Source organism: Euleptes europaea, chromosome 12 (genome assembly GCF_029931775.1).
Source record: "Euleptes europaea isolate rEulEur1 chromosome 12, rEulEur1.hap1, whole genome shotgun sequence".
NCBI lineage: Eukaryota > Metazoa > Chordata > Lepidosauria > Squamata > Sphaerodactylidae > Euleptes > Euleptes europaea.
In genome coordinates this window covers 16,648,589-16,662,883 of record NC_079323.1, presented here as the reverse complement: position 1 = coordinate 16,662,883, position 14,295 = coordinate 16,648,589, and the positions used below count along the sequence as shown (strand labels likewise).

Genomic DNA, 14,295 nt, shown 5'->3' with positions numbered 1-14,295 from the left:
CTGGAGATGGTGGAGTCGGGGGAAAGGAGGAAACTCAGCAGGGATGTGATGCCAAGGGGCCATTTCCTCTAGGGGAACTGTTCTTTGTGATCTGGAAATCAGTTGTCATTTGAGGAGAAAATAAGTACATCAGAAAAGCTATGCTGGATCAGACTAAGGCCCGTCAAGCCCAGCAGTCTGTTCACACAGTGGCCAACCAGGTGCCTCCAGGAAGCCCACAAACAAGATGACTGCAGCAGCATTGTCCTGCCTGTGTTCCACAGCACCCAAAATAATAGGAACTCCAGGCCTAACCTGGAGGTTGGCCACCTTCATATCATAGCCGTGTGAACAGGGGTAATCCTGTGGATTTCCCCAGCTAATTATCACCTAACTTGAAAGAGAGCACATGGATTCAAAATCCAAACCTGATAAAAGTTGATTATTTCCTTAATTTAAATATTATGGTTATAATTCAGCACTTTCTGAGCATGCCAGTAAGCACACAGAGCTCTTGCATGGGCAGGATATTAATGAAATGTGTACATAGAACTGGCCTTGCTACTAAAAGTAAGCGGTAAGCTCTGGAAAAGAAGCCTCAGGATCACAGTAACTACATTTGAAATTCTCTTTCAGCCTTTCTGATAGGGTTTATAATTAGCAGGACATTTTGGCAGATTTGTACTGTCGAATAATATTTATATATATTGGCAGTATCTGAGGCCAAAAACACATTTACAAGCTTGAAGAGAATTAGTTCCTATTAAAATCACTTGGGCAACTTCTCCTTGCATGTGCATTAGATGCTGGGACCAAATCAACCATATGGATGTTGTTATACACAAACTGCAGCGAACAATTTGCCATCTGAATCTGCAGTAATCACAGTCAACACAAGCCTTAAGACTGTATTTCAAACCGATCCAGTGTAACGGTTGGCTATGCCTTTTTTTGTGTGCCGTCAAATCACAGCTGACTTATGGTGACCCCACAGGGTTTCCAAGGTGAGAGACACTCAGAGGTGGTTTGTCATTACCTGCCTCCGCGTCATGACCCTGAGATTCCTTGGAGGTTGCCCATCCAAATACTTACCAGGGCTGCCCCTGTCTAGCTTCTGAGATCTGACAAGATCAGGCTAGCCAAATAACAATTGGCTAGGATGTATGGAGTGACAGTTAAAAAAATCAAGGACAGTAAAAAGATGTTTTTTCTGTATCCTCATTTCCTTCTCACAGATTTCATTTATTCCTTATACCTTTAAAAGGCCTTACACATTCAGTTGGCTTCCTCATCTCAACGACTAAAACGATAAACACTGATTTTGAAATATCATCACCGGTCTTCTGAACCAACACTGAAATCAGAGTAAGCAGGAATAAATTTTCATCTGAGTGGTACGAAGTGTTCAGCAATAAATTTATCCCCTTACTGCTTAAAGTTGAAGGAGAAGCTAGACAGATGAATCAATTGCCCGATTCTAGGTATGAAGCTCATCTCTCCGCCTGGTTGAAGCAGAGAAAGGAACCTCTCTATTGTTCAAGCTATAGGCCAGTCTTTCTTATCAACGCTGACACCAAGATTCTTTCAACAAGTTGAGCAGCAAGATTAAAAAGAATTTTGACTTTTGATTATTCACTTCAAGCGAGCTGGGTGCATGGCAGGTAGATCTGATCAGCTCAGGCACTTCATTAGGATGGAGTCAGGTTGAACACAGATATGACCCAAACATCGTTCTTGGACTAAGTGCTAATATTTGATCAAATTCACTGGAAGTTTCTATCCATTTTAGCAAAGTTTGGCTTTAAAAAACAACAGGATTATATTAAGAATTTATATAAACATGTAAAGTTATCTTCAATGGGACCTCTTTCCCTTTGGAATGGGGCTCACTTATCTTCGCTGTTTGTTCTCACAACTGAATGTTTAACTCTAGAATCACAGAATCATAGAGTTGGAAGGGACCACCAGGGCCATCAAGTCCAACCCCCTGCACAATGCAAGAAATTCACAACTACCTCCCCCCCACACACACACACAGTGACCAGAAGATGGCCAAGATGCCCTCCCTCTCATCATTTGCCTAAGGTCACAGAATCAGCATTGCTGACAGATGGCCATCTAACCTCTTTTTAAAAACCTCCAGGGAAGGAGAGCTTACCACCTCCCGAGGAAGCCTGTTCCACTGAGGAACCACTCTGTTAGAAAATTCTTCCTAATGTCTAGACGGAAACTCTTTTGATTTAATTTCAACCCATTGGTTCTGGTCCGACCTTCTTGAGCAACAGAAAACTCGGCACCCTCCTCTATATGACAGCCCTTCAAGTACTTGAACATGGTTATCATATTCCCTCTCAGTCTTCTCCTCTTCAGGCTAAACATACCCAGCTCCTTCAACCTTTTTTCATAGGACTTGGTCTCCAGACCTCTCACCATCTTTGTTGCCCTTCTCTGGACACGTTCCAGCTTGTCTACATCTTTCTTAAATTGTGGTGCCCAAAACTGAACACAGTACTCTAGTTGAGGTCTAACCAGAGCAGAGTAAAGCGATACCATCACTTCGCGTGATCTAGACACTATACTTCTGTTGATGCAGCCCAAGACTGCATTTGCCTTTTTAGTTACAGCATCACACTGCTGACTCATGTTCAGTGTTTGGTCTACTAAGACCCCAAGAGCCTTTTCACACGCACTACTGCTCAAACAAGTCTCCCCCTTTCTATAATATGCATTTGATTTTTCCTACCTAAATGCAGAACTTTACATTTGTCTTTGTTGAAGTGCATTTTATTAGTTCTAGCCCATTTCTCCAGCCTGTCAAGATCATCCTGCATCTTGGCTCTGTCTTCTACTGTATTTGCTACCCCTCCCAATTTAGTATCATCTGCAAATTTAATAAGCATCCCCTCTATTCCTTCATCATTTATAAAGATGTTGAACAACACAGGGCCCAGCACAGATCCCTGAGGAACTCCACTAGTCACTTCTCTCCAAGTGGACGAGGAACCATTAACTAGCACTCTTTGGGTATGATCTGTCAACCAGTTGCAAATCCATCTAACAATAATAGGATCTAACTCACATTTTCCCAATTTCCCCCCAATTAGTATCAGAGGAGCATGCCTATTATGTTAGGTGCTGTGGCACACAGGCAGGATGGTGCTGCTGCAGTTGTCTTGTTTGTGGGCTTCCTAGAGGCACCTGGTTGGCCACGGTGTGAACAGACTGCTGGACTCGATGAACCTTGGTCTGATCCAGCACGGCATTTCTTATGTTAACTTGCACAGAGAGCAGACAGTGATTAAGAGGATATGGAGAAGATGCTCTTTTTATCACACACCTACCTCAATGCTTTCTTATTTTGAAATGTAAAGAGCTAAGATCTATAGAAGTCTTTTAGGATCCCACATTAGCCCTTTCGTTTGGTGCAATTGCTTTGCTACATAGTTGAGTCCGTTTAGGTTCACAAAATCTATGGGAATGTGTCTAATTCGGTAATAACAGAATAACAGAAGCCCGGAAGGCTTAGTAAACAACTACGGCCTTCATCCTGTATCAGTTTACACAAGCTAACCTCAAAAATGGAGAGACCTGAATTGGCCACATGCAAAATCTCACGACATATAGCAGTAGAAGGTGGCATTCATATGCTTTATTACATAATTTGCTCTGAAGATAAGTTTTGCTCCTTAAATGGGTTGCAAAACCCTTTAAAACTGCCCATATCTTCCAAGGTGGCATACTCAGTTTTGTCATTGCCAATGTAATGCGTTCCTTCACTCAGTATCCTCAAAATCTTTAAGGAGTCTAGCTTTCTAAAAATAGTTTAAAACAAATTCTGAAATCAGCAGTTGCAGTGGGTGGATGCACTTTTGATAGTCTTGAACAACAAATAAATATGGGAATGATATAATAATCAGGACAAAAACATATAGTCATAGTGGAAAGTGCCACTTAAGTCTATCACATCTGCTTCTATAGTTTTAGAGAGCCAGCGTGGTATAGTGATTAAGAGTGGTGGACTCTAATCTACAGAACCAGGTTTGATTCCACACTCCTCCACATGAGCGGGGGACTCTAATCTGGTGAACCGGTTTGGTTTCCCCACTCCTACACATGAAGCTAACTGGGTAACCTTGGGCCAGTCACAGTTCTCTCAGAACTGTCTCAGCCTCACTTACCTCACAAGGTGTCTGTTGTGTGTGGGATGGGGGGAAGGGAAGGTGATTGTAAGCCGTTTTGAGACTCCTTTCGGGAAACAAAAGCAGGGTATAAAAACCAACTCTTCTTCTTCTTAACTGTCCAGATAATTCAGCAGAAAGTTGTATTTTAGGTTCACTGGAGTCCTAGCATATTTATGAGATTGGAGAACTAGCAAATGCTGGAAATGTAACAGGTCACAAACAGTTCTTAGTCCACAAGTTTCAGAACTGTTCGTTCATTACATCCTTTGGGAGAGATGTTAGTGAACAAATTAATTTGTTTCCATCATTAAAAGTGGTATTTTCATTTATTAATCTTACCCTGGCATGCATCCCAGCATTATGGGATCTTCCTACGATTCGAATATGAAAGCCTTTATTGGCATTAAAAGGGAAATCGTTCCTAAGATTCAAAAGTTATGATTTGCTGTGACAGGACTAGTGGTCAAATGTGTAATACTGTTATCTCACTGATTCACTTCTTCCCCTTATGTGGAAAAGTGCGTTGAAACAGGATTCTGCCAATAAGGACAGAATAACATAAAAGAAAAGTAATTATTTTATAAATTTGATGTGGAAAAGTCTGATTCAATTTAGCAACCATAGCAAGAATTACAGATCTTAATTCATCATTGACATGATCATCTTAAACAGATGATGAGAGAGATGGCATCTCGGGGATGGAGTAGGGGTCACTGCAGGTGTGGGGGGAGAAGGTAGTTGTGAATTTCCTGCATTGTGCAGGGGGGGTTGGACTAGTTGACCCTGGTGGTCCCTTCCAACTCTATGATTCTATGGGTTTAGTGTTGGAGAGATGAGGAACAATGACAGGGAGCAGTTGGATTTAACAGAAGAAGAATACATTACTGATGACACGTGCACATTGAATGTTTGCACACTAACACTGAATAAATTAATAAAATAAAATTCAATAAACTTCTAAAAACAGGTTGTACATACCAGCGTGATGCATCTGCCGCTCAGTTGCTAAGGTTTCCTTTAGCAATCACAGCATGCAGCTTTCTCTTGGCAATGATGAATCGTTTTCTGAAATAATCAGCTTCTTAGCCGCACCGAAGATCTCTCTACAATTCTTGCAATCACCAATAACCTTTCCAGTTCCCACAGTGTTTCACAAACCACCAAGACTCTGTGAATCTCTCTAATATTGGCAGTTCTCAGCCCCTTCTCTCTACAACCGTCCCAAGCACCTGACTAGCTACATTTAATCTTTTTCTACTTTGTAACCTTGGACTGCTTCTTAGCCAAGCCCAACTATGGTAAATATCAGTTTATGTTAGGACAACTGCAAACAATAGAAGCTTCAGTGCAATGCTGCCCCCAGAGCAGGACAATACAAGCAGCATGCTACACGCAACTGCCCTGTGAGGAGTGGCTGAAACGCATAAGGCTGTTTAGCTTAGAAAGAAGGCGGTTAAGGGGAGACATGATAGAGGTCTATAAAATTATGCATGGTATGGAGAGAGTGGACAGGGTGAAGCTTTTCTCCCTCTCTCATAATATCAGAAAGCGGGGTCATCTGCTGAAGCTGGAGGGTGGGAGATTCAAAACAGATGAAAGGAAGTCTTTCTTCACACAATGCACAGTTAAATTGTGGAACTCCCTGCCCCAGGATGTGGCGATGGCTGCCAACTTTGAAGGCTTTAATAGGGGAGTGGACATGTTCATGGAGGATAGGACGATCCATGGCTACTAGTCAAAATGGCTATTAGTCATGATGCACACCTATTCTCTACAGTTTCAGTGGAGCATGCCCATTATATTAGGGGCTGTGAAACAGGCAGGATGCTGCTGCATTCACTTTGTTTGTGGGCTTCCTAGAGGCACCTGGTTGGCCACTGTGTGAACAGACTGGTCGGCTTGATGGGCCTTGGTCTGATCCAGCATGGCTTTCCTTATGTTCTTTTCACTTCAGGATTGTATCAACTGATGGCTTTGACCTGTAATGGGTCACTCACCCCACCTCCCGCACCCCTGTTGACAGACCTTTCACAGCAGCTCACAACTACAATGCTTTCTCTGGAGTCAGTTCGGCTATGAATCGACAGCTGTAACCAAGTGACATGCACGGACACATAAATTAGCCCTGTATCTTCTTAAAGTGTAGGGAAGTTTCTGTAGGCAGTGCTCCAGGTTGTGACTGTGTAAGCCTCGAGGGGTCATGAGTGTTGATCCAGCAGGAGCAATGGTTGGAACGCCTGGTGCTCCTTGATTGTTGCCTTCACTGGTGCTAGGGAATGTTCACCTGTTCAGAAGGACAATGCTAGCAGCTGTTGAGGGAGGAAAGGTGGTTAAGACTAAAACAGGGTGACCGCCAGTGGGGTAATGCTTAGTTTAATTATGCACCATTTTGCAATCAGATTTCAAGGTATGTCTACCAATATTCGTACCACTTCTGTATGTTCTCTATGAGGTAAATGTTACAGTACGATTTTCTCAGTTTATTGGCATCACTATGGTATAGCGCCTAACTTTCATCACATGAACACATGAAGCTGCCTTATAATGAGACCCTTGGTCCATCAAAGTCAGTATTGTCTACTCAGACCGGCAGCGGCTCTCCAGGGTCTCAGGAGAGGTCTTTCACATCACCTACTGACCTAGTCCCTTCAACTGGAGATGCCAGGGATTGAACCTGGGACCTTCTGCATGCCAAGGAGATTATCTACCACTGAGCCATGCCCCTCTCCTTTTAAGAATTTAATTAAGGTGGGTTGCCGATGTACTGGACAGCATTTAACATAATCTTGTCCACTGATTTCTGCATAGATGAAGAACCCAGGAACGAACACGGAAGATGAAATCTTAAAAGACTGCACCCCCTTCCCTTAAATCTGATAGAATGACATTTGACCGCCAGAATGGCCTGGAATCTGCCCCACCCATATTTGCTAAGGAAGCACATTAAAAAAATCATAAATGTGAACAGTACCATCTCCTATTTGTCCCACAATGACTGATTTAAACACCAAAGAGCACTTGATTGCTGCCAGTAAGAACATGCCAGTCTGGTTGACAAAGCAGGAAGGTGGGGAAAGCAGGGGGGGTCAACATACCAGCAAGGCATGGCACTGCCATCAAAGCAATGGAGAATCTGGGGTAGAGAGACTGTGGGAGCATCCCTGCTGGGAGACATGACATGGCTGCCCTGGCAACACTTGCCTTTCACGTTGAGAGAGGAGGGTGGGGCTGCTGACTTGTTTGTATCCAGGCATTTAAAGGCTAGCCAGCATGGGCACAAGGGACGTCTCTGAAGCTAAGGGTGTGGAAAGCAAGAAGAGGACAAGAAGGAGCTCACCCTCCTTCCTTTTGGTCTAAGGCCAAACCAAAGCTGGGAGAAGGGGGAAATGAAGGGCTGACTGACTTAAATTAAAACTGATTTAAAAAAAAAAAAACCTGTCTGCTGCCTTTCCTGTGTTCAAATTAAGTTTCTCAATACAGTTCGTCAGTGAGGCATGCCCTGAGGGACGCCTGTGCCAGTGATTCAGCTGTATGATGATTGGGCGCATACATGAATTTGTACACCTGTCCCCACACATTATACTTCCGTTTAATATCCCTTTGGTGATGCCTTACTGCATCCAGTGGCTATTCCCAGAATAGGAAGCTATGCTGCTGAGATGGTGCAATCACCTGAGCCAATGTTTGGCCATATGCAGGCGGCTCCTGGCTTTGTCCTGGCTCAGCAAATGTTATTCCCCATCTCAACCCTCATCTGCCATAGCAGTGGCTCAGAGTGAAAATCCCAAGTATGTTTGATCAGACTGCATTTGTTGCAATACTATCTAAAGGCTTTCTTTCCAGAGACATGTGACTTACTTGCATGTAAGGGGAATGCAAGGTCTTTATAGTTCTAATTTGAAGCTCATTAACATTCTCCTTAATTTGTGCATACAATCCAGATTCTTATTAGGATTCAGTCCAGCCCGTCCATCATTCTTTGTTCTCTCCCTGTGATGCACTTACTGCAGGAGACAGATAATGCATTTAAAATGTAGAACACTGAAGACGCAGATAACTTGAAAACCCCATTCAGACAAAATGACAATTGAAAGGCTAAAAAAAAAAAAACATTTAATGAGCTTTATAACAAATATGTTCATTTCAGTATAAACAGCCTTTTGCCAGTTGGTTTCTAAAGGAAATTCTAAGCTTAATAGCAGCAGTTTGTAGCTTTCACTTCTAAAACCATTTGTGCTCTTAGAAAAATGGCAGCTCATGGCAGAATAAAAACATACAGGATGCAGAAATAGAGAAGTCAAAGGAAATTTAAGATTGAAACAACTGAGACAAAATATTGTAACAAAATACACCAGGAAACAGCATATTACAATCCTGAGAAACTGTAAGTGGCGGCTAGCGTTTTGTAAACCATCTCAGTGAGCAACTGATAACAACTAAAGTCAAGAGAAGGAATCCACCAATCACTGGTGATAATAAGCCTCCATTCATTTCAGTGGAGGACACGCAAAATGAACGCACACAGCAAGTCATCGAAAGTGAGTGGATTATACACAGCGGGTACAATACGCTGAGAAGTTCTCCTGCACAGGCCCTGCTAAAATGAATGAAAGCTGTGCATCGAGAACTATGCCCTTCCACAGCTCACATTCATTTCAGTGGCATTTGAGCAGGAGGATTCCTCAGCACGTTAACTGTCCGCCACTCGACTACACTCCGTGACTATGAAAGATACACAGTAGAGCCTTTCATTTTGCTATCAAACCAGCAAACTGCAATGAGATTGCTTCTCAACTACAGCTGTTTATAAAAGAGCAGGTATAAACAACACCTTTGGATTTCTCATATTATAGTTTTAAATTATCATTGCATACACACATATATAAATAGAGAGCAGAGACAGACATTTTAAAAAGTGGCTAGCAGCAAGGACATTCAGGGTCTACTTCCCTCTTATTGGTTTTTCAAAAATAAAGCTGCTCCACACTGAATCCACTGGTCTTGGTTGCCTCCACATGGCACATCAATGTTAGTCACAACGCAGTCCCTCTCAGCACTGGTGTAAACGGGCAAAGAGATGCACTCCTCCGGGGAATAGGGCCCATAACCGTTCTGTCAAGAAATGAATACTCCACTTGAATTTGAAAACATTACATGCATTAATTTGAAACACAGGATGCGTTTGGCCACAGAGTTGTGATCAACTTGCACAGGATGAGGGAGACCGGTTATTAGGATCTCCTAATAGAGCCTCAGAAGTTGCTTTGAAATTTTGGAATCCTTTTCATCCCGTATTGTTTCCCTGATCTAAATTTCTCCCAATCCCAACACTCCAATATTGCTATTAGTTCAGTTGAGGATAAAAGATAAAGCACAACATTAGCATCATTAGTTGTTTTGGTCTCCTGTGAAGTTTATTCAATCTTCGGGGTGGGGGTGATTTAAACGGAAACTCAGGGGACAATTGTTGAGGAAAGGGGTGTTCAGTCCTTTCCTCCCATGCCACTTCCTCAAAGCAGCCCTGTAGGCTGCTAATTAGAAAACAAATAGGACATCCTAATCACGGATCTCCCATGTCTAGTTTGACCCTTAGTGAAGGAGGAGTTAGAGGTTGATTGTGATAACTTTAATCCTGTGTAGAAATGGAGAGTGGGGGTGGAAAGCTTAAGTGCTGGAAAGGCTCTCTATTTTATTTATTTTTATTTTATTGCATTTATAGCCTGCCCTCATTCCCAGCAAGCCGGGCTCAGAGAGGGTAAAATGTGAAATAATATCGTATTTTTCGCTCCATAAGACGCACCTGACCATAAGACGCACCTAGTGGTCTGGGTGCCAGGTCCCCCTAGTTTTAACCCTGCAGCTGTAAACATAGCAGTTTCAGAGAAACTGCTATGTTTACATTGCAGGGTTAATCCAGCCTCTAGTGTCTGTCTCCCTGATAGCCACTAGAGGCGCTTCCGCGATGCTCAATGCGAAAATTGAATTGAGTAATGCTTTCCTGTGGGCGGTAATAATAATCACGTCCAGCGCGCAGGCTGGGTGATCCATGGGGGGGGGGGAGGGAAGGGCAGGAAACCTCTGGCGGCGCATCCAGCGCGGAGTCTGGGGGATTGAGGGGGGGGGGAGGAAAGACCAGGGGCTCTCCGGCGGCGCGTCTAGCGCGGAGGCTGGGTGATGGGGGGGAGGGCAGGGCAGGGGCTCCCCGGCAGCGCGTCCAGCGCGCAGGCTGGGTGATCCATGGGGCGGAGGGCAGGGCAGGAAACCTCCGGCGGCGCATCCAGTGTGGAGGCTGGGGGATCGGGGGGGAGGGCAGGGCAGGGGCTCCCTGGCGGCGCGTCCAGCGTGCAGGCCCGGCTGATCCATGGGGGGGAGGGCAGGGCAGGAAACCTCTGGCGGCGCGTCCAGCGCGGAGTCTGGGTGATTGAGGTGGGGGGGAGGAAAGGCCAGGGGCTCTCTGCCGGCACGTCCAGCGCGGAGGCTGGGGGGGAGGGCAGGGGCTCCCCAGTGGCGCGTCCAGCGCGCAGGCCGGGTGATCCATGGGGGGGAGGGCAGGGCAGGAAACCTCCAGCGGCGCATCCAGCGCAGAGGCTGAGGGATCGGGGGGGTGGGTAGGGCAGGAAATGTCCGGCGGCGCGTCCAGCGCGCAGGCCGGGGGATCCATGGGGGGGAGGGCAGGGCAGGAAACCTCCGGCGGCGCATCCAGCGTGCAGGCTGGGGGATCCATGGGGGGAGGGCAGGGCAGGAAATGTCCGGCGGCGCGTCCAGTTTGAACCCCCCCCGCCCATCAGCTGTTTGTCGGGCAGAGGGGGGGAATTTGTGGCAGAGCCGCACTAGGGAGCTGCGGTTTGCTGACCGCTGCTCTCGGCGACTCGGCTCCAGTTACGGTAACACACACACACACACACACACTCACTCACTCCATAAGACGCACAGACATTTTCCCTCACTTTTGAGGAGGAAAAAAGTGCGTCTTATGGAGCGAAAAATACGGTATACAGCTCTGTTGACTGTGGGTGATATGCAGTGCAATCCTAAGCAGTGTTACATCCCTTGAAGTCAATGGGCTTAGAAGGATGTCTCTGTTTAAGATGGTGCTGGTAGTCTTTGCTAACTGTGGGAATCTTGTATGGTCAGAGTCAGGTTTCCATAGCCAGCAAATCCTCACATGCGCACAGGTCTTTGAACTGCAACAGAATTGGAGTGCTGGCTGGCATGGCATTTTCCACCATCAGCCTCACTCTTCAATGGTGGCTGGGTAGAGCTGGTGTGGAAAGGAACAATTGGTTTGTTCATCTTACAGATGTTACTAGAGTGGCATGGGACAAGCTCACAGGGAAGTAGCTTCCAAGGTAAAGGTAGTCCCCTGTGCAAGCACTGGGTCATTACTGACCCGTGGGGTGACATCACATCCCGACGTTTCTTAGGCAGACTATGTTTACGGGGTGGTTTGCCATTGCCTTCCTCAGTCGTCTACACTTTACCCTCAGCAAGCTGGGTACTCATTTTACTGACCTCGGAAGGATGGAAGGCTGAGCCAACCTTGAGCCGGCTACCTGAAACCAACTTCCGACGAGATCGAACTCAGGTTGTGAGCAGAGCTTTTGACTGCAGTACTGCAGCTGACCACTCTGCACCATGGGGCTCTCTAGCTTCCAAGGTACTCCACTGAAATAGGAAAGGTTCCTGAATAATCTCTTTTGTTTGCCTGGAAACACTTTACCTCTTTCATAATAGGTAAAACTAATGGTTATGTTAGTGTACAATAATGCATATGAATGCAAATCCACTTTGGAAAGAGCATCACAAATATACCAAAAACAAATAAAAATGCAAACAGAACAGAAAAGTGTGAAGGCTTGTGCAGAGGAGTTATATTTATCTGAAGATCTTCAGTTCACGTCGTTTTGCTGATATTAACATCAGCATCTTTCCTATCACGCTAGGTGTTCGGATAGCCTTGCATACTATATGATATATAGTCCTATTCATTGTTTTGGATGTCTGATGTGCATTCAGAACTTGCTTGCAAATCCTGAACTGTCAAAACAAGGCCACACTTCCAAGTCTTTACTATGAAGCAACAAAATTCACAGATGGTATCTCCACCCCAACGTATCGCCCTTCATCCATTTTCTACCCTGGAAGTCTGGGTTTCCTTTCCTTCAAGGAAAAAGAAACACAATCTTTCTGTAGTACAATAACTGAGCTATTCTTTTATAATGCAAACCCATGCTTAAAGAAAATAGTACGGAAAAGAAATCATTTGAGCCTTCCAATTTCTGTATTAAATAAAGATTATTGCTGTAATTGGAAAGTTCTATGGGGTACAATTCTTAACGTCTGGATTATTATTTTTCTTCTTAATGCCATGCATTTGAATAATCTTTGCAATTTGTTTTTCATTAGGCATAAGTAATGCCCAATGCAACCCTGTAGCTTAAAGAATGTTCTTTAAGGTCACATTCAAAGCTTTACTTTTTACACATGGCAAAATAGCAGCAATCTATAGAGTTCCAGTGGTGTCACAGCTTTATTCATGCTACTTGTGGAGTAAAAGAACATGTTGGAATCCACAATGCACCATGAAGATTTATGGGACTCTAGGGCATTTTCACACATGACAGTAATGAGTTTCTGAACCACTCTTCCACTAATAGAGGACACATGTCAATATAAACATAACTAATGTGAGCCAGAAGGATGAAGAGAATTATTATTTTAAAAATTATATCTACATCCTTATCAATATATGCCCCTTGTATACAAATTATAGAAAGGGAAATATAAAAAGAACTAAGGTCCAAATTAGATGTGATAACACAGCTGTGTGTTTCTTTCCCCTTTTTTAAAAAAAATGAGAAACAGACTTGAGAGGTGAAGAGCAGTTCGGCCGAGGGGGGAGAAATGATTGACCCTTTATCTTTGTCGGTTCCTCCTTAGCTGTATTTCTCCCTATGCTGAAAAATATACAGGGCTGTATGTCGTCCCCACATATGGAAAAGCAGATTAGTAGTGGGATACAAGACTGGCGTCTCCAAGACTGCTTTTCATCAAAGAAGCTGTTTTTGCCATCTAATTTGCCAGTCATTTCAGTTCTGTGGAAAACAGCTTTGATAATGTGGTAATAATGCAAGTGGTCATCCCATATTCAGCCTGTTCTCAAGCAACTGCGCTGGTTACCTACTGGGTTCTGAGTCAAATTCAAGGTGCTGGTTCTTACCTGTGAAGCCTAAAAGATCTGGGACCTTCATACTGTACCTACAGGATCAACTCTCCCTATATGTCCCCCTAATAATGATTCATTCTTCTTCATGTGGTCTGCTTGTGGTGCCCAGCCGACAGGTGTCTTAACTGTCCTTAATGAGCAAGAGTTTTTTCGAAAGAGGGGCTGTGGCTCAGTGGTAGAGCATCTGTTCGGCATGCAGAAGGTCCCAGGTTCAATCTCCGACATCTCCAGTCAAAGGGACAAGGCAAGTATGTGATGTGAAAGACCCCTGCCTGAGACCCTGGAGAGCCGCTGCCGGTCTGAGTAGACAATACTGACTTTGATGGACCAAGAGTGTGATTCAGTATAGAATCATAGAGTTAGAAAGGACCACCAGGGTCATCTAGTCCAACCCCCTGCACAATGCAGGAATTTCACAACTACTTCCCCCTACACACCCCCAGCGACCCCTACTCCATGCCCAGAAGATGGCCAAGATGCCCTCCCTCTCAGGATCTGCCTAAGGTCATAGAATCAGCTTTGTTGACAGATGGCCATCTAGCCTCTGCTTAAAATCCTCCAGGGAAGGCGAGTTTACCACCTCCCGAGGAAGCCTGTTCCACTGGGGAACTGCTCTAACAGTTATAAAATTCTTCCTAATGTCTAGATGGAAACGCTTTTGATTTAATTTTAACCCGTTGGTTCTGGTCTGATCTTCTGGGGGCAACAGAAAACAACTTGGCACCATCCTCTATATATGACAGCCCTTCATGTACTTGAAGATGGTATAAGGCAGCTTCATGTGCTCATGTGTTCGTTAGTGGCCCCTGCCTGGTGGAACTTTCTGCCAGATGACACCTGGGCCCTGCAGCATCTTTCTAGATTCCATAGGGCCTGTAAGACAGAGTTGTTCCACCACGCATTCCGCTG

At 44.7% G+C, this 14,295-nt stretch overlaps 1 protein-coding gene across 1 annotated transcript in view; it reads right to left on the bottom strand.

Annotated features, from left to right (window-relative positions):
* Positions 1–9,087: 9,087 nt before the first annotated feature.
* The window catches only part of DYNC2H1 (dynein cytoplasmic 2 heavy chain 1), a 200,093-nt gene continuing 194,885 nt past the window's right edge, over positions 9,088–14,295 (bottom strand). Inside the window, exon 89 of the mRNA XM_056858874.1 lies at positions 9,088–9,272. Coding sequence (XP_056714852.1) covers positions 9,114–9,272 — 159 coding nt within the window. The 3' untranslated portion in view covers positions 9,088–9,113. The remainder of the gene's footprint in view (positions 9,273–14,295) is intronic.